This window comes from Pseudochaenichthys georgianus, chromosome 7 (assembly GCF_902827115.2).
Source record: "Pseudochaenichthys georgianus chromosome 7, fPseGeo1.2, whole genome shotgun sequence".
In the NCBI taxonomy this organism is placed as follows: Eukaryota; Metazoa; Chordata; class Actinopteri; order Perciformes; family Channichthyidae; genus Pseudochaenichthys; species Pseudochaenichthys georgianus.
Window position 1 is genome coordinate 44,769,467 of NC_047509.1, and position 19,124 is coordinate 44,788,590.

Here is a 19,124-nt window from a genome sequence, read left to right on the forward strand (position 1 = left end):
TATCTTTATTGCTACCCCCTTCCCCGTCAATGTATAGTGTTGGTCCACAGCGCAAACATATTAGTTTAACAAAATCCGCATCTAAAGATACGTTATTTCCCCCTGTGCAATTCCAGTCTCACATCTCACAGCACATCGTCATTAACAAATACCGGAAACAGACCGAAAACATTTAAAAAAAAAAAAATAATACCTTATTCCGAGTGTGCTTGCTTTTCTCTTTGAAAGTCATCACATAACGGCATTGTAATACACGGTTCGGCTGCATTAAATATTACATATCTGCCGTAGTTCTGTATTTATAGCCCTGATGAGAAGACAAACATGAGGAACTGAAAACGTGACGTGGATCATAAATATATCAGCCATTAAACAACATCTTACATTTCTTTTCACACAATACGTCTCCTTGCCGTATCAACACTAATTCGGCTCACTTTTATATTTGATCCAATTGGTAGATAGGCTGTATTTACACCATAAAGGTGCACAGATGATATAAAGAGACACCTGGTGGTTAAAGCATGTTATTGAATTTCATTATTTTTATTATTAGATATTAATAGGATCCCTATAAAGTATATTCATTACTCGTTATTCTCTACTAATAGTTAATTAAAGACTGTATATAATGACTATTTTGCACATCCCGTTCAAGATTTCAAGATGTTCTAAGGTTTATTGACATATCATATAGGCCTACACAACTATGGTGTAGTTCTGCACTGAATGAAAAACTTGGGTCGCAGGTTCCTCAACAGTGCATTACAAGACATCTATCAATATGTGTGCATACCTCCAGCAATGTTAACTATGTTGAAGCACTTATTTTAACTGATATTATACATAATGTATTATACTCTTATGGTGTATGCAGATATTTGATCTCCGGCCTTGTCAGGTATTGAACAATCAATAAATAAAGAACACAGAATTGTTAAATATAAAACACAGAATTTGTGTGATTATACTAAATGATTTACAAATAAACACCACTGCATATTTAACTGTTACACATGCTGATGTAACGCAAATGTTCCAACTTGGGATCAATAAAGTATATCTTATCTTAAGCTGATCGATGGCTACTGCCATATTTGCAAAATGTGCCTCTGAACCTTGACAAGTGCATGTTTCAGGCTTATCAATTAATGTAATGTAATGTAATGTTATCAATTAACAACAGGAGGGGTCACAAACATAAGTCCAGCTGTTAAATAAAGCTCTTCTGACCTTAGCTGGCGTGTGGGTATATATATTAATACTTCCCATTATGGGCACCAGCCATTTTCACCCATTTATTAATTATATGTTTTAAATGTGAGTGTTTCCTGTCCCCTAAACCTCCAGGGATGTACACAGTTTAATACTGGCAACTTCTTATTATGGGAAATACGAAAACGTCTTTTAAAACTACAACTCCCAGTAGAGACGTGCCATAGAGAACATGTTGCGAAACAGAATAGCCAGCATGTGTAGTTCTGGGGACGGGGTGGGGGAGGGGGGGGACGCGGTGGACCCGTTCAAATCCAGTTTTGAACAGTCTGCCGTGGTTCCATCCCATTTCAAGTGCTGTTCGAGGCTCGGTAACCCTCGGAGCACACTCTCCAATCACAGAGCTTGAGGACTATCACCGGGTTTGTCAAACAGAGCACATGGTGTAGTCCAAACGATAGCTGGGGATTCTGGGTAGTGTAGTGTCTTCATTGCCTTTAAGGGCAGTTGACACAAACGAATGCCGTGCTTCCATGAGCGTCCATAGAAGCACATGGACATCCCGGAAAGCTGAAAATGGACGCTAAGGTCCCCCCCCTTGCGTTGAAAATGGACGCTAAGGCCCCCCCCCCTTGCGTTGAAAATGGACGCTAAGGCCCCCCCCCTTGCGTTGGAAAAAGCCGGCAGGGGACTTGACATAACGTCAACATAAGCCGACCTGGGAGTGAGGATGTGTTGCCTGGACACGACAGAGCGTGAACAGAAAGACGAAGAGGAAGAGGAATTTGACTCTGATGATAGCATTGAAAACGATGATTCAAATTGAGTATTAATCAGATAGTGGAGAGCCAAACCTTGACTGCTTATCTGGAATGGGAAAGAGTAGTCACATCAATACTTATATTATGATGTTTGACCCTTGCTGTAGGCTAGTACAAAACAAATAAATATTGGTTAAATACACAGCATCTGTCTGGACACCCTATGTGTTCACTTACTGTACTGCAATATTGGCGTCTCTAAATTTGCATAGCATGCCACAGATACATCTGATCACTTTGGGAATAGTTTTATTGTGATCTTTGACCATCAAAACATGGGTCTAGACACATTATTTGTTCATGTATCTGCAATAATGGCTGAGATAGAGTGAAAAGTGTGAACATTCCGTTGTTGGCAATTGTGACACTAATTTGCATAAAAAATACATGTGGGACATCCAGACAACATTTTAACATAGCTCATCATTTTCTACATACTTTTTACACTTAGGAAACACTGATTATAAGAATATTTCTCTGTCGGTGCAAAATACATCGTTCTTGGTACAAGACTAAAATGCTATTTTATTGTAATGGCGGCACTAATTAGCATAATAGCATGCCACAGACACATGTGATCACTTTAAGAATAGTTTTATTGTGTTCCTTGACCCTCAAAACATGGATCTGGATACCTTATTTGTTCAGTTATCTGTAATAATGGCTGAGATATAGTGAAAGGTGTAAAAAGAGTGAAACTCGATTTTTAGGGTAAATAAACACTAATTTGGGGAAAAAATATACGTGGGACAATTTTTCAACTTTTTAACATAGCTAATCGTTTTCTACACCATTTTTTCAATCTAGAAAATCTGATTCAAAGTATATTTCAGGGGGGTGCATGATACCCCCTTCTCCCCACCCAACTACCTCAGTCATTTCGTCCTGGACCCGGGCCTGATACAGTATGTGACACTGTGAGTGTTGCACGGCCAGATACGGCTGGAGAAGCTGACTCAGATAAGGAAATATATGATATATTATGATATGATATGATCGATGATCTGATTGATGATGTAATATGAATGATAAGTGCGACACGTCGGCGTCTTCTCTGCATATGGCAGTTTAAACTGTATTTCCTTTATCCTGTAATATGACTTGAGAGATTTAAACTCCGCACACTGAGTTCATCTCTTTTCTATAGACACCGGAGGCGGAGGCGGAGGCGGAGGCGGAGGCGGAGGCGGAGGCGGAGGCGGGCAGGGTCAGATAAAATAAGTTATTTAGCCTTCCCAAACCTGAGACTCACGCGCCGCCTATGGTCACATCGCTGTACCCAGGAAGAAAAAGAGAAATCTCCAACGAGGCGTTCTGGGGCAGCATAGACAGGTATTTTCTGTGTTAGAGTTTTACTCGCTACAGGGCGTACTTTGATGGTTTGTGACTTTACAGACCGTATACATGCATAAAAACCTTCATAACACACAAGGGGACGGGTAATAACCAGAAAAGCATGACATGGGACCTTTAATATCAGGTCCCGCCCGCTCAGTTCAGCGACCACCCCCCTCCCCCTTTCGCCCAGTCTCCGAGCACCAGCCCACTGCCTCAGTCCGCACAGCCGCTGGCCACGTCTCAAAACACGGCGACACCGGGCAGAGGCTCCGAGCTGCGGGAGGAGAGGACTGAGCACTGGCTCCGGCTCCTGGCACCACGACCGAGAACACGGCTGAAGGTAAGACATTCTGTGGGAGAGGGGAAGACGACCAGGACCGTCTCTGGGCACCTCGGTGATCCGAGTAGTTACCGGGGGACCGGGGGAGGACGCTGGCGGACAAACATCACGTCTTCACTAAGAAAAAGAGCCGTGCGGGGTCTAACGGCTTGCTGTTGGTTAATGCCTACATATTCTGAATCAAACTCTCCAAGCAGACTTTTAATAAAGTTGGAGTTGTGTTTGACGGAGGGGGCTCCATGACACCCATTTACTGTGGTCTGCACACACAGAGGTGGAACAATTACTCAGATTTCTAAGTAAAGTATCAGAGTGTAGGAATGCAATATATGCTTAAAGTACCAAAAGTAGGCTACTTCATTGTTCAGATTGGTACATTTCAGAATAATATATGATATGTTTTATAATGATTGATCATGACAGTGTTCTCAAAGCTGGTAAAGGTGCAGCTAGTTTGAATGTATACTGCAGGGTAGCTTGTGGATTTACTCCAGGTGGAACTAAAGTCTGATTCAACACTTGATTATATTTCACATCATTCATCCACATCTGTGAAGTAACTAAAGGACGGTATTAAATAAATGTAGTGGAGTAGAAGAACACCATGTACCTCTGAACTGTAGTGGAGTAGAAGAACAAAGCAGCCTACCAAAAAACGGAATTCTTTAGATAAAGTACAACTATCTCAAAAGTGTACTTTAGTAGGCCAACAGTACTTGGTTACTACTACTACTACTACTACTACTACTACTACTACTACTACTACTACTACTACTACTAATAATAATAATAATAATAATAATAAAGCTTTATTTATATAGCACTTTTCATACAGCAGGTGCAGCGTACAGTGATTCACCAAATGTCACACTGGTAGTGCCAAGTTGCCAACATTAACTAACTGGGGTAATTCCAATCAAGAAAAATGAAGGTCTCTGCTCTGAGGCATCCCAGGTTCAGCCTCAGTGACTCACCTTACAATAGACCCAGGGAGGGACAGGCTCATCTGGGTAATGTGAGTACCCTCTGTGGGGAAGGGTCTGAATTGCTGGGCAGTATGGTACAATGTATTTGGGTAAAACAACAAAATATTGGATGATCTTTCTAAATTTGATTATATATGGCAACATCAGACATATCTCATTTTAAAACCAAACAAATTCGGAGATGTATCTTATGTAAACAGAGATCTCCAATCTGACAGCAGAGGTAATGAAGAATGATGATGTCGTGTCATCAATGATCCCATCACTGATCACTCAACGAACAAAAACCTTCATTATGACATGAGCGTTTTATTTAATTCACCCAAACATCAATCTAAATTGTCAATATGCTGTTTGTTCTATCATAATCCGGATCTCGCATAGCTAGTTCTGACGTTTAATATTTCATTAAGATGTTTGCATTTAGTTAACAGCAAGATAGCCTTTGTCAAAAAGAGATGACAAAGTGGGTAGTTGTTTGAGGATATTCCTGAAGAAGACAGCCTGTCTTAGTGTCTCTGTCCTCGAACACAATGCCCTGCTTTCTATGCAGCTGCGTGACCGTGAGAAGCTTCTTGGGTCATTGTTCAAGACTTTAGACAGCTGAGCACAGCATGTTTCTGGGACACTGCATCCTCAGCAGAACATCAAAAACGTGTAACTGCGTCTTTGAGCACTTGGAAAAGCGATATATATAAAGTAAAAGTATTATTATTGTTATTATTATTATTATTATTATTATTATTAACTGATACAGTAGGAATACAGTATACTTTCCTGCAGATCCATTTTGTAACCTACCATTAGTATGGGCTCAGAACAGTCTCATAATACACACATGCGCACAGAAGGATTCACACTTGTATTTCATGATCCGCAAAAGGATCCACACTTGTGTTTTTCAATGCACACACAAATGTGTTCCGTTTCATATTCATGTAAATAAAATCCAAATACAGAAAAAAGTTTTACATATGTATTTTTGATCCTCACATATTTGTTTTCCGTTTAAATCCCCTGAACCTGCATACACAACCCGCTCTCTGTGCACGGATCGCTGTGCATTCGTGTGTGGGTTTTTTGAGACTCCCCTGACGGTCAGCCGATTCGTACTTGTGATTTTTTCTATCTATAGCCAATCAGATGTCTCCTTCATTCTAAGCCAATCACATGAGCGCGCCCCCACGAGGGTAAGATTACTTCATATACGCATTTTGCGCAGTCCGGTCAGCTCGCTAAACAGAGGGCGGAGCTTCAGGTGATCATGCAGAGCTGCGTGTCTCCGTCAGACTCAGCAGCTCATCTGATCTCTCTCTCTCGTCCGGTTACACTTCACTCGCGTTTATGTCCATATCGATCAGATCCAGCTCTCCTGATCGGCCTTTATAGAGAGCACCGATCAAACTATTAAGAGTGAATATCGGCCGATAATGACCGGCGGGGCTCCCCCCGTTAACAGGTCACTGTCTAGCACTGGCTTCGGAGTGCACTGATCGATTAGGCTAAGCTAACCTGTAGCTACTCCCTCCACACTCACAACAACTTCATGCAGACAGAAATAAAGCAGCTGTATTCGCCATACAGGAAACACACATTTAAAACGGTTTTGCCTGCCGTTTTTGTGCACACAAGCATTCATCAATGGTTTAGAAAGTGGCGCTGTACCTTAATAATATAAAGACTTGTATTTGCGTGCATTTCCTGTTCGGGAAGTGGCGCTGTGCTGAAAGTGGAGGGTGTCCTGAGCAGGGTGGGAATTTCACGACGGCCACGACGGCCATGGCCGTCGTTGCCCCGCACTTTAGCCGTGATGCCCTGTTAAAAAAAATGCAATTCACGGCCAAAGTGGCCTTTGTGCCCCTGTCAAAAGTAAAAAAAAATGTCCTGTGGTATTGGTATTTTGACTAGCAATTTAGTTAAATTGTTTCGTTTATCAACGCTACAACATATCGTTTCGTGAGTCGGTTGTCGTTGTTGGGGGGGGGAAAGCAAACAGCTGTTTGCTGCCGAGCACAGCGCGAGCAGGCTCCTGTGAGCGGGAGGGCGCTCCTTCTTCACTACAGACTATCGCGCCACCTAACCATTCGCCAAAATGTTTTTAATACGAGCGGTAACCGGCCAAGCGCCGGGCAAAAAACAATCTTCAAATAAAAGAAAGTCACCGGAGGAGTTAAAGGATTGACAGGGAGTTGGCTGCAGTGCTGCGTCCTAAAACCCTTTTATAATCTATCGATTAGATTTATGATTCGAAAATTATAAAAGTAGGGTAGACATGTGGAGATTATCCGGCTGAACAAAACGTGCATTTATCAAACAGGTTTGTTTTCCACAGACCTTATTTCCAGCTATTCCAAAACCCTGTGGAGAAATTCCATTGCTTTTTGTGGAGGGAACCAGCAGCCTACTTCCTGGTTTCAGGACGCGTCACTGGCTGCACCTCTCAATATGATGCCAGTATAAACAAGGTCTTCTCTCGGCTCTGTACATCAATGCCGACCGATGCTGACAAGTAAGTGAAGAGTAGACAATATAAAGGTATTGGCGAAATGTCCCAGTAGTTTAGGATAATGAAGGTTCTAATCAAATCAATTACATATAGCCATTACATGTCTAACTCCTAATGACAGGAAGGCAGAAAGTGCATTATACAAATAATAATACTCATAATAATAGCAGACATTTTTTAACAATGACCACAATATCATTATTTTAATAAACCAAATATGAACAATTGAGGAAAATGAGGAAGAACTGATGATTACAATGTTGTAGTACAAGTAGTAATGTAGTTAGTGCATAAATTATTGCAACAAATGTGTTAATGTTCTTCATTATTAGTCGATTTTTTTTGGTGGACGAATGCTCCGGGCCAGTGGTTACAATGGTGGGGCCAGTGACAATACAATTGTACCCTTACTGTCTACCCCTGACTGACTTATGTGGTTTATGGCTGAACTTAACGTATACGTTTAAGAAACACTATTGCTATTCAGCCGTTTGTAAAACGACTGGTGTTGACGTTAATGCTACACTTTTCAGTCATGTTGATTGACCAGCGTAATTTAACCAAACAGCCTTTGTGCCCTGTCATGTGGCCTTTGTGCCCTGTCATGTGGCCTTTGTGCCCTGTCATGTGGCCTTTGTGCCCTTAAAAAAAATGTGAACGGGAAGGCCAAATGGCCTTGCCCCTAAAATGACGAAATTCCAAGCCTGGTCCTGAGATTAGCGCCTGCAGGCAGGCTCCATGGAGCTCAGGACTGCGCAAAATGCGTACATGAAGCGCTACGTCATGAACGCAAGAAATCTACCCTCGTGGGGCGCGCTCATGTGATTGGCTTAGAATTGAGGAGACATCTGATTGGCTATAGATACAAATAATTACAAGTACGAATCGGCTGACCGTCAGGGGAGTCTCAAAAACCCACACACGAATGCACAGCGATCCGTTCACAGAGAGCGGGTTGTGTATGCAGGTTCAGAGGTTTTAAACGGAAAACAAATATGTGAGGATCAAAAATACACATGTAAAACTTTTTTCTGTATTTGGATTTTATTTACATGAATATGAAACGGAATACATTTGTGTGCATTGCAAAACACAAGTGTGGATCCTTCTGTGCGCATGTGTGTATTATGAGACTGTTCTGAGCCCATACATTAGTGTCATTTCAGTCAGACTATTGTTTAACTGAGTCGCTGAGCTATACTACTATACTAAACTAAACTATCCTAAACTATCCTATACTTTGATTTTTGATTTTGATTTGATATACTTTATTAATCCCCGTGGGGAAATTGTTTCTCTGCATTTGACCCATCCTAGTGTTAGGAGCAGTGTGCTGCCATTTTGAACGGCGCCCGGGGAGCATTGTGGGGAACGGTGCCTTGCTCAGGGACACCTCGGTAGCACTTGGTCTTGCCGGGACTTGAACTGGTGACTTTCCAGTTGCCAAGCCAAGTCCCAATCGACTTCGCCACCACCGCCCCCCACATACTTTACTAAACTAAACTATACTATACTGTCCTATAGGTTGATGTAAGTGGCTGTGGGTGAACAACATGTCATGTAACAGGAACAGGAGAAGTGTTCTGTTCTGCCAGTTAGAGGCTGTTGGTGAGGAAGCTCTCGCCTGGGCTGATCTACAGCCCCCCCCACACTACAGTCCCCCCCACACTCCAGTCCCCCCCACACTCCAGTCCCCCCCACACTACAGTCCCCCCCACACTACAGTCCCCCGCAAACGCAAGATACGTTTTCTCTCTCCATTGACTTCAATACATCATTTGTCCGAAATAAGGTCCCATGGACCGGAAGTAGATGGGCGTGACTTCGCCACTCTATACATCTATGATACACACTCACACATGCTCACTCACACATGCTCCACGGCAGCAGGGGGCGCTACTGAGTCCATTGGGAAGGCGGGAGGTTGAGCAGAGCATGGAACAGCCCTTGCCAGTCTGATGGCAGGTGTTTCTAGCTATCCAGCGATCTGGGTCAGTGTTATCGTGATAATATTATAAACAAGGTGAATTTAGCGATCACAACGAAAACAGCCAAGACACATATTGTTGTGGGCCTAGCCTACTTGTGACGTTGTGTACTTGTACAACCTATGCTGAATTTGTCTCTGAAACATGATTTATTAGAAAAATGTTATGTGTTTGTTTGATAAATACGTTTTTTCTTTGCAAAACTAAATGCATTAGTTTGTAGATTCAAACTTTGAAGGATAGTCCTGACACGGTCTCAGGGCTCGCAATTAACGATGTCCCGATGTCCCGGGGACCATAACAATTCCTACTGGGACACAAATCTATTTTGACTGGGACTATTTCGGGACAGTGAAAAAAAAATTAAAAGTAAACTTCAAAATGGGTGTTATTTGCAAAGTCATTGGGCTGTCAAATCATAGAATGCATTCTACGTCATCCACTCTGCTGCTGACTGCTGCTAGACTCGCGCTAATGCAACGGTCACGACAGTTAAAAACAGAAGAAAGAAATGCTGAGGTGGTTGAATAAACAGCCCCCTGTTGCAAGCCCCAATTCTGCCGACTCCCGAAACGAAAACATCCCAAGTCCTGGTCATGATGCGTCGTCTTCCACTGTGGTCAATTAGTTGTCTTAAGTGCCAATGTTAGCTAGCGCTAACTAACGCTAGCGCTAACTAACGCTAGCAACTGAAGTGCGCCTTACAATGTTCTTTTGAAGTTTGTGAAAATGATGTGAAATACAGTTGATCAGAATAAGAGGTGTAGCCTATCATTTTTGTATTTTCTTTGTCAGCCAGTCAGTGACCAGGCTAGAATCTTTAGCTGCAAAAACGTATTTAAAAAGGCATTTAGCTAATCATTTAGCTTTTCATCTTTTTTTAGTGTTTTACTTTTTTTTGGTCAAGAACGTCAGTCAGATTGGGTGACGATTAGAAAGGGGGTCGCAAGGTAATTGTAGTTTGTCAATCAACTCTGGTATGAGAATAATGTGTCATGTTAAGAGAGAGTAATGTTCCAGTTGTTTTTGTGCCTGGGGGGGGGGGGGGTGAGTGAGTGAGAGCAAGATGATTGACATTCATGAATGAAGATAGAAGATCAATTTATATTCCTATAGTACTACTGACGACTTGTGAGGATAACTTGTAATTAGAACTGAAAACAGATACATTTATTAAACTGTTATGGAACTTCTGTTTTTTTATTATCATTCATACCACTTTTATTGCCAGATAGAGGGTTCCGATCATAAAACACAGAGACCATACAGCCATACCGTATTGAATTGAAAAATACAAATCAGAATTCTTCAATGTTGACATGACAATGATAAATTAGTCTGGATATTGAGAAACAATAGAAAAACATGTCTTAAAACAACTCTCTTCCCTTCTACTCTCGGAGAGGCAACAGATCAGATTAATATTCATATGTTTAAAAGAAGAAGTTTTTAAACTTACATGGTGGACCAGAGTCTATGGTGTGATGATTAAGTGACAAAAAAGTTAAAATTATATGTATTCTGCATAATTGGGGGGGGGCGACGATACAAATTTAAATGTGGGACACTGCTGGTTATATCCGGGACAAGACAAAGTAGAATTCGGGACAGTTGTGGGACACTGAGGAAAAAAGTTAATTTCGAGCCCTGCGGTCTGTTTCTCCTTTTACTCTTGTTTCGTTCCCCTGTTCATTGAGAGGCTGGGATTGGCTCCTGAGCAGGCGTAATGGGGTCTCTGCATTTAAGTTGACTAGCCCTCAAATCGTTTCCGGAGAGTTGTACCATCCACTCGCTATGGAAGAACGCTCAGAGCATATGTTGCTTTTTTCCAATTCTTTGCCACACAATTTAATAATCATTTTGGAAATAAAGACATTTCATGTTATATAAGCAATAATAGATAAATGAATGAATACTGAATATATAAAACACACATACATTTCCATGCATTTTCCTTTTGGCACACATACTTGTGGCATGTGCACATGTGGAAGGAGAGCTTGTGGTCCCTTTGGTACTTGATGTTCTCCCTCTCCTTCTTTCAGCTCACCGTCACCTGTCTGTAGCCTGGGAGATGATGATAAGATAAGATATTAAACCTACAGCTACATTCTGTAAGTATTCAAATCATAAACTGCTGAGGTAAATACAATATAAAACATCAGGACAATATGCCTTACATGTTTTATTGCAATAATGTAAAGTTAACGGCAGGGGAGAGAGCAAGGTTCACATTGAGTTTTACAGGAGGGTTCTGAACCAATACACCGAAGGACACATTGAGACATTCTCCTTGCAGTTAAAATGTGGAGTATTTCATCAAAAATGTCATAATTGCTTATGAAAATTGTACAATCTAAAGTTTAACTTCATATTGCTACATTGTGTGTACCAAAAATACATTATTTTGCAAATATAAAAATGTTCGTACCATAAACATACCATTTTACGGCATTACGTTGTGCAATAGCCAATAGATTTAAGATGATAAATCAGAGGACATTTGCATGAAGTCATATGAACAGCTTCTCGCTGTCCCAGTGAGAACACTCAGGCCTCTCACATGAAGTGTGCACTGCCTTAGCTTCTCAGTGGTGAGTGCTGTGTTCCAGCGCTTGCTTTAGGCAAGTTCACAACTTCAGGAAACAGCTTGTGAAACTGAAGATAATACGTTTTGCTCAACAACCTAAACATTATTTGATTTGCTTACGTTTAACATATCTTTTTTTGTGCTCTCGTACTCTATCTCTCTTCCAGCCTCAGCCCTTTCTATTCTTACAGCTGAGGGCACACACAGCTCCACAGAGGGCGAAGATAAAAAGCTCCACATAAAGCAGCAGAAAGATCGTCGGCCATGATGCCCCGCTGCAGAGTGAACCTCAGCACCATGATCTTCCTGGTCATCCTCCAGGGGGCGGCGGTGGTGCTGTTCTGCGGCTGGTACGTCCAGCGCAGCCCCTGCGGCTCCCCCCCCTCCAATGGCGGCAAAGTTCATGTCCTGCTGCTGTCCTCCTGGAGATCCGGCTCGTCTTTCGTGGGGCAGGTGTTCAGTCAGCACCCGTCTGTCTTCTACCTGATGGAGCCGGCGTGGCACGTGTGGACCAAGCTGCAGAAGCAGGGGGCGCGGGCACTGCGCATGGCGGTGAGGGATCTGTTACGGAGCGTGTTCCAGTGCGACATGTCTGTGATGGAGGCCTACATGCCGGAGCAAACCAACAAGTTCTTTCTGTTTATGTGGAGTCACAGCAGAGCGCTGTGCTCGCCGCCGGCCTGTCCTCTCACCCCCCGCAACCAGTTCAGCAACCAGACCCAGTGCGAAAAGGCCTGTAGTGCTCAAGGCCTGCAGGGGGCCAAGCACGCCTGCGGCAGTTACAGTCATGTAGTAATAAAGGAAGTGAGATTATTTGAGCTAGAATCCCTCTACCCGCTGCTGCAGGATCCAAACATAGACCTCCGCATCATCCACCTGGTCAGGGACCCGCGGGCCGTGGTGCGGTCCAAAGAGGCGTCAGCCAGCTACTTCGCGTACGATAGCTCTGTGGTCTTGGAGCGGAGGAACGTCCCAGCGGCAGATGTGCAGTACCAGGCCATGCAGGAGATCTGCCGTAGCCACGTGCGCATTCATGAGAGGGCCATCCTGAAGGCCCCTCCGTTTCTGAAAGGCCGCTACAAAATGGTGCGCTACGAGGATGTGGCGAGCAACCCTCTCGAGGAGGTAAACGCCATGTATGAGTTTGTAGGTCTAGAGATGACCAAACAGCTGCAGGAATGGATCTTCAAGGTGACGCACGGAAAAGGCAAAGGCTCAAAGAAAGATGCCTTCGAAATCTCGTCACGAAACGCTGCTGACGTCTCGCAAGCTTGGCGCACCGCGCTGCCTCACAGCAAGGTCAAACGCATCCAGGAAGTGTGTAAAGGGGCCATGTCGTTGCTCGGGTACAGAACGGTTAACAGTGAAGAAGAACAGAAGAGACTTGACATAGATCTACTTGTGCCCCGGGAACCGTATCAGTTCAGCTGGTTGCCAGCTGAGACAGAGCATCCCGGTAATGCTTAAATGACCTTCTGTTTCTGAATAGCAAAAGCCGCGTTCACACTGCGGTACTTTTCCCACAAAGGTTCATGCGAACTTAGTTCATGCGAACTCTTTAGTTCGCATGAACTAAGTACAGATCGCGTTCACACCAGAAAAAGTCCCTGGGGGTGGATTAGGCAAATGAAGCCGCTGACGTCACTTCTTCTTCTTCTGCTTTGGGTAACAAAGTGAAGTGGCCGCCAACCACTTCACGGCGTATACTGCCGCCCAAAATCCCCGGCCGGAAGTCCCCGGAGTTGGGGACTGGCCTTCCGAGTAAATCGCCAGAACGCCGACACCTCCTCATCTCCACCGCTCCTATGTTTTATTTTGTGTTGCCATAAGTTAGTCTCTCTGCGTTTCTGCGCTGGGCTAATGCTAATGCTAATAATGCTAATGCGAGGATAATAAAATGGCTTTTTGGGAGTTTTACAGGGCGTGGTTTGCAATCCGCCCAGCCAATCAGAAATATAGCTCTTTTCTCAAAAAAGAGCCGCTCGAAAGTCCCTGCTCTCTAGCAGGGACTTTCGAGGGGGTAAAAAGGTTCGCATGAACTACTTTTAGTACCGGCTCTTTTTGGTGTGAACGCGATCATGAACTAAGTTCGCATGAACCTTTGTGGGAAAAGTACCGCAGTGTGAACGCGGCTAAAGACACCAAGAGACTACACTGGACTGAAGTCCATGTTCTTCATGGTCTTTAATAAGGGCTACAGCTGAGGCCTGACTTCCTTGGTTACAGCTTTGATTTGTCAGTAGAGTGATGGGATTTAAATGTAAAATGACAGAACAGCAATATTGAATGCAAGGGCCAACAAATAAATGTATAACCAAACTGGAAGACACATGAACCCAGACCGTTAACATGCATCTTAGCCAATAAGATCACACGTGCACAGCTTTAGAAGTGTAAGCAAAACCAAGACACTGTGGATCCCACCATCGAACCACTTGCCAGGGTGGTCTGAGATTTGACCACATATATTTGTATAGCGTATCAGAATGTGTCCGGATGCATCTCTCAACAAGATAAAAACAGGAACAATTATCATTAGAACCCCTCACATTGTTTTCTCCTCCTTTCCTCATCTCCAGTTGGTTCTACAATGTTAATAGAATAACGACACGAAGGCTTCATTCTGAACCAAGCGGGAAACTCTCTAACAGCAGCCCCTAGATGTTCATACTGCCATGCTACCCAGAGCAGCTCACTGAGAGACAAGTCAACAATATATCTTCCATTGGCTTTGTTCACAACGTCTGAACATGTCAATGTTGGCCCACATGGCAGTAATTCAGTTGTAAACAAGAACAGATTATTACATGGTACTTGGTCTGGACAAATGATATATCTTTAAAGCCACTAGGCATACTTTACACTTTGTTTCTGAGCAGGAGTTTCCCACAGAGTTGGGGACAGTCAGAGCATCCTTGACAGGGCAGGATCCCTGCCAGTCCTCCCTGGCCCAGAGAACTCCTTAATTCACTGCATTTGAATGCACATTGTTTGGAGCTGGGCCCCAAGCAGACCCGGCGCCAGAACAAATCTGAAGGGAGGGCATATGATTTTCATGGGAGGGCACACAAAACCGTCACGTGCTGCGGCACAATATATAACAGCAAGGCCAACGGCATTGAGCAAAGACGCACACTTATCGCAAATACATACATACCACTTTGAAACATTGTGTGTGTGGCAGCACAAACACAAACCCGGGGTTTGCCGAGGTCCAGCTTGTGACAATAAGGCTGCGGCCCCACGAGGACGAATTTGGTCATTTGCGTTACTGTTTAGTGTCATGTAGACCGTTCGGCCACACGAGGACGACCGAATACGGCACTAAACGACTGAGGAAACGATAACGGGTCCCAAGGTGGATAGAAATGCATACGCCACTCTCTGGGGGGTCAAACGGCTCCGTGTGTGCGCCCTATCCGAACATTTTCAGATCACTGATAGTGATTGCGCAATAGCACCGCCTCTCCCCACCTCTTCTGCTCACCTCCGTTTACCCCGCGCCATTGCTGAAGTGTTTCGCCACCAACAACAATGGCGGATCGCAGAGTTGCTATCGTGCTCCGGACGCTATTGACCATGCTACAGTTGTTTGTGCAACATCTACAGCAATAATGATGAGGCAATAGCCCCGCCTCTCCCCACCTCTGCTGCTCACCCCCGCGTCAAAGTAAACTGCACCCTGAATTCAGATTATTTATCTTTCTCTCGATGTGGACCTAAACGCGAGTGAAGTCTAATCTGACAGGACGGAGACACGCAGCTCTGCTCACCTGCAGCTCCTCCCGCTGCAGCAAAACACACACTTCAGTCAGATCATCACCCTTAGCTATTTTAATTACCTCTCAAACTCCCTAAACTAGTTATAAATATGTTTATTTGTACTGTCGGCCGGGTCGCTCATTACTGGATCAGCTGCTGCATGAGACAGACACTGACGCTGTCCGAAGAGAGGCAGGAAAAAGAGAGGCTCCGTGTATTTTATTATTATATTATATAGAGTCGTTATTCATTTGTTTTAAAGCTCAATAAATAACAAAGAAGACCTTTGACCGGCACTTTTATAATTTTGTCCGGAAGATTTAAACTTTAATACACGCTGACTGGCAGGGCCGGCCCTGACCAATTTGCCGCCCTAGGCAAGATTTTAGCTGGCGCCCCCCCCCCCCCAAAATGCAGACACTCACTATGATTCGCACGTGCATGGTTGTGGTATGACTACAAAAACAAAGATATTGACACAAGATGTGTGCAACTGTATTTAGTTTCCTATCCATTTGAACATGATTTAAGTGGGGGGGGGGTGGCTCCTCTAGGGGGGTCCGGGGGCATGCACCCCCGGGAAGTCTTTTTTTTTTTTATATTGAAGTTAAAAGCATCAATCTGGTGCACTTTGAGAGCAACATTAGGAGATCTATGGATACATCTCTCAACACCCATATGAAACAGAACTGTAAGCAGATTTTCTTTTTCTTTATGGATATCTTACAAATCACTCCCCTTTCAAACTGTATTCTTGTTTATTAATAACAATAACAATAATTTTGGGAGTTTGATTTATTTTAAATTAATACAAATACAAAATTGAAACCTATAATTGCACACTAAAACCATTATTTCAAAAAAAGAACAATTTCACATAAACCTTTGGTTTTTACTGGGACTGGGGCAGTTCAACTTGATTTTGGGGGGGGGGGTGTGTGCCATAGTTTATGGGTGCTGTACACAATATAGGCGTAGTTCTGTTAGTATAAGATAATAAGATGTACTTTGTTGATCCAAAATCGGGAAATTGTGTTGTTATGAAATTAAAAAATATATATATTTTTTTTAATTTCTAACTATTTTTTTTTTCAATTTTCGGCGCCCCCTATGGGTTGATGCGCCCTTAGCATTCGCCTATACTGCCTATGCCGAGGGCCGGCCCTGCTGACTGGCAAAAAACTCTGCCCGGTTCCCTCGGCCCCCACCGCGGAGAATAAACAGAAGGACAACCATGACAACCATGCTTCTTCTCTGCTTTTGTGGAGGAAGTTACAGCGCCACGTACAGGCTCGGCATATGTACTGCAGCTTCTCCAGCGGCTGGAGCTAAACTGAGCGGTCTCGTGTGGACAGACACTATCCGGATAACTATTGCGTGTGGACGGAAGCTTGTTTGCGATTGCGTTTAGGTTAATCCTATGCGTTTAGCCGTTTTCGTCCTCGTGTGGCCGCAGCCTAAGGCGTGCTGCTGCAACGCCAGGTGCAGGGTCCAGCAGCACCATCGGCTGCAGTTATTTCATCGCTATTTGGTTTTAATAAAGACCTTTTAAGACCATTTCTGATGTCCATTGTGTAATTCAAACAGAAATGGGAGTCTACAGAATGCACAATAAACAATAGCGACAGAGTGTGACGCTGTGATTGGTCTAAATGTGGATTCTGTAAATTCTAGCGATCTCGAGCCGGTTTCTCAAACTTACCTACCCCACCTTTAAATGGACCAGACTTTGACTTGATCATCTTTAGCAACAGTCTGTTAGTAACAATAAGCAGACCTCTGGAATGTCCAAATGGACCAATCAGAATCAAGTATTCAACTAAGCTTTGTAATGAAGATTGTTAAATCCTGTTGATTTACATCTTACCAGCCAAATTAACTACTTTTAGTAGTTAGCATTTCTATTATAAAGTGCTTTCTGATAAGAGATACAATTCTCTTCTTCACATGAGTTTCCTTTAAAGCTAAACTTGAGCATTGTTTGAAGTCTTTATTGAATGTGCAGCAGGCTGTGGGGACAGTTCTCTGAGTTGACCGTCTCTCCGCTCAGGGTGGTCGTGTACTGCCTGCCACACACCATTCTTGTTTCCAGCAGCTGGTTAAAGGAAGTCACAGATGGAGCCACAGAGCATCGAGAATGAAGAAGCAGGACCTCAGAGGCAGGAATGATATTGTGACTAAGGATTTCTCAAGGGATAAGAATTAAGCATTTATAGGACAATTCCAACATATTCACATCAATTAAAAGCAGCTCATCACAGCACGCCCTGAGCATTAGTGTGTTACGTTGTGGAGTTGTTGTTTGGCTGTACCACATCTTGTGTGTCAGTTTGACCCACGGTTTATTTAATAACAATCGCCTACTGGAGATAAGTACCTGCTTCAGGTAACTATGACATTAACATTCAACACACACAGTAAAGGGACTGTGTTGAAAGGGTTAACATGTCTGCAGATGAGAGTCCGCCTGCCTTTATGAACATGTGGAACATGTGGAGCAGAGCTGGCCGAGTACATTGTGTTCTCAGTGTCGGCACACATGCTGGTGTGGATGGGTTTCCCAGTGGACAGACTTTTGAATACTGTGCTTGCTTGCTAGGTATCCCACCCTTTGCATTCATAATTATGTTTAAAATAAAGTGTACAATAGCACTGGTATGGGTGTTAAGATGTCATTATACTGTAGGGAGTGTTTTCTCTTTGTTTCTTAAGTCAATCAGACATGAAGAGTGGGGATGCCATGACGAGTTCTGCAGTCACATGTATATAAACTGGTGCTGTTTAATGTCCTGACCTGGAGAAGTTATTATGTCATGTGTTTTTTACTGTGGAATGAATGACAAGTTGGTGAACATGTTGCCACTGATGTAATGAAGCGCCTGCACATTGAACATGTGTCGGTGTGCAATGTGAAACATGTGTTATCTTTAACCACATCTCCTTTATTCAGTTTGAGAGTCGGTGCCTTTCAGAGCTGCCAGTGTGTTCATGTATTTATATGAAGATGACTAGAGGTTGGAACTATACGGTACAAATAACTGCAATAAATATTTACTTGTCGGTCTGGTTTATTCTGTTTAACTGAAATCTGGTTTGTAAGAAGATAAGCTGATCTTCTCAGAAGTACATCAGTTACGTTTTGGTGCCATCTGTTGGCGGATTTTACTACTGTATAGAATAGAAATAAAGCATCACTGATTTAAAAGAAAAAGTGATCCTTAGATAGGAAAACCTTTTGAATATTTCACTTCACATGAATCAACTTTTCTTAACAATAATCTACTACTATTACACATTTAAGACCAGTATCTATCAACAGAATTGCCATATGTTATTGGTCAATGTATGTTCTTTGATATACTTCATGTATTAATACCATATTGATAATACACATGCACACAGTGCAGCCAAAAGTGCTTTAACATTTTTAACAGCGAACATTTCACATTTCCGGACGACTACTCTGAGAGTATGATCAAACATAACATGGGATTTAAAGAACAACCATTACTCAATGGAGATGCAGTACCATCGGTCTTTCTGGTGTCATCACCGACCAGGACACCAGTTCGGCCAGT

At 43.2% G+C, this 19,124-nt stretch overlaps 1 protein-coding gene across 1 annotated transcript; it reads left to right on the forward strand.

The window, feature by feature from the left end:
* The first annotated feature begins 3,540 nt into the window (after positions 1–3,540).
* chst6 (carbohydrate sulfotransferase 6) lies at positions 3,541–18,606 on the forward strand. The gene is made up of 3 exons (XM_034087841.2): positions 3,541–3,714; positions 11,240–11,308; positions 11,952–18,606. Exon 3 carries the CDS (start codon positions 12,049–12,051, stop codon positions 13,249–13,251), a length of 1,203 nt encoding a protein of 400 aa, XP_033943732.1. The 5' UTR covers positions 3,541–3,714; positions 11,240–11,308; positions 11,952–12,048; the 3' UTR covers positions 13,252–18,606.
* The last annotated feature ends 518 nt before the right edge of the window (positions 18,607–19,124 follow it).

Bases quoted from the DNA above. Each gene is read 5' to 3' on its own strand.
- chst6 (XM_034087841.2), top strand. From the start codon at position 12,049: ATGATGCCCCGCTGCAGAGTGAACCTCAGCACCATGATCTTCCTGGTC.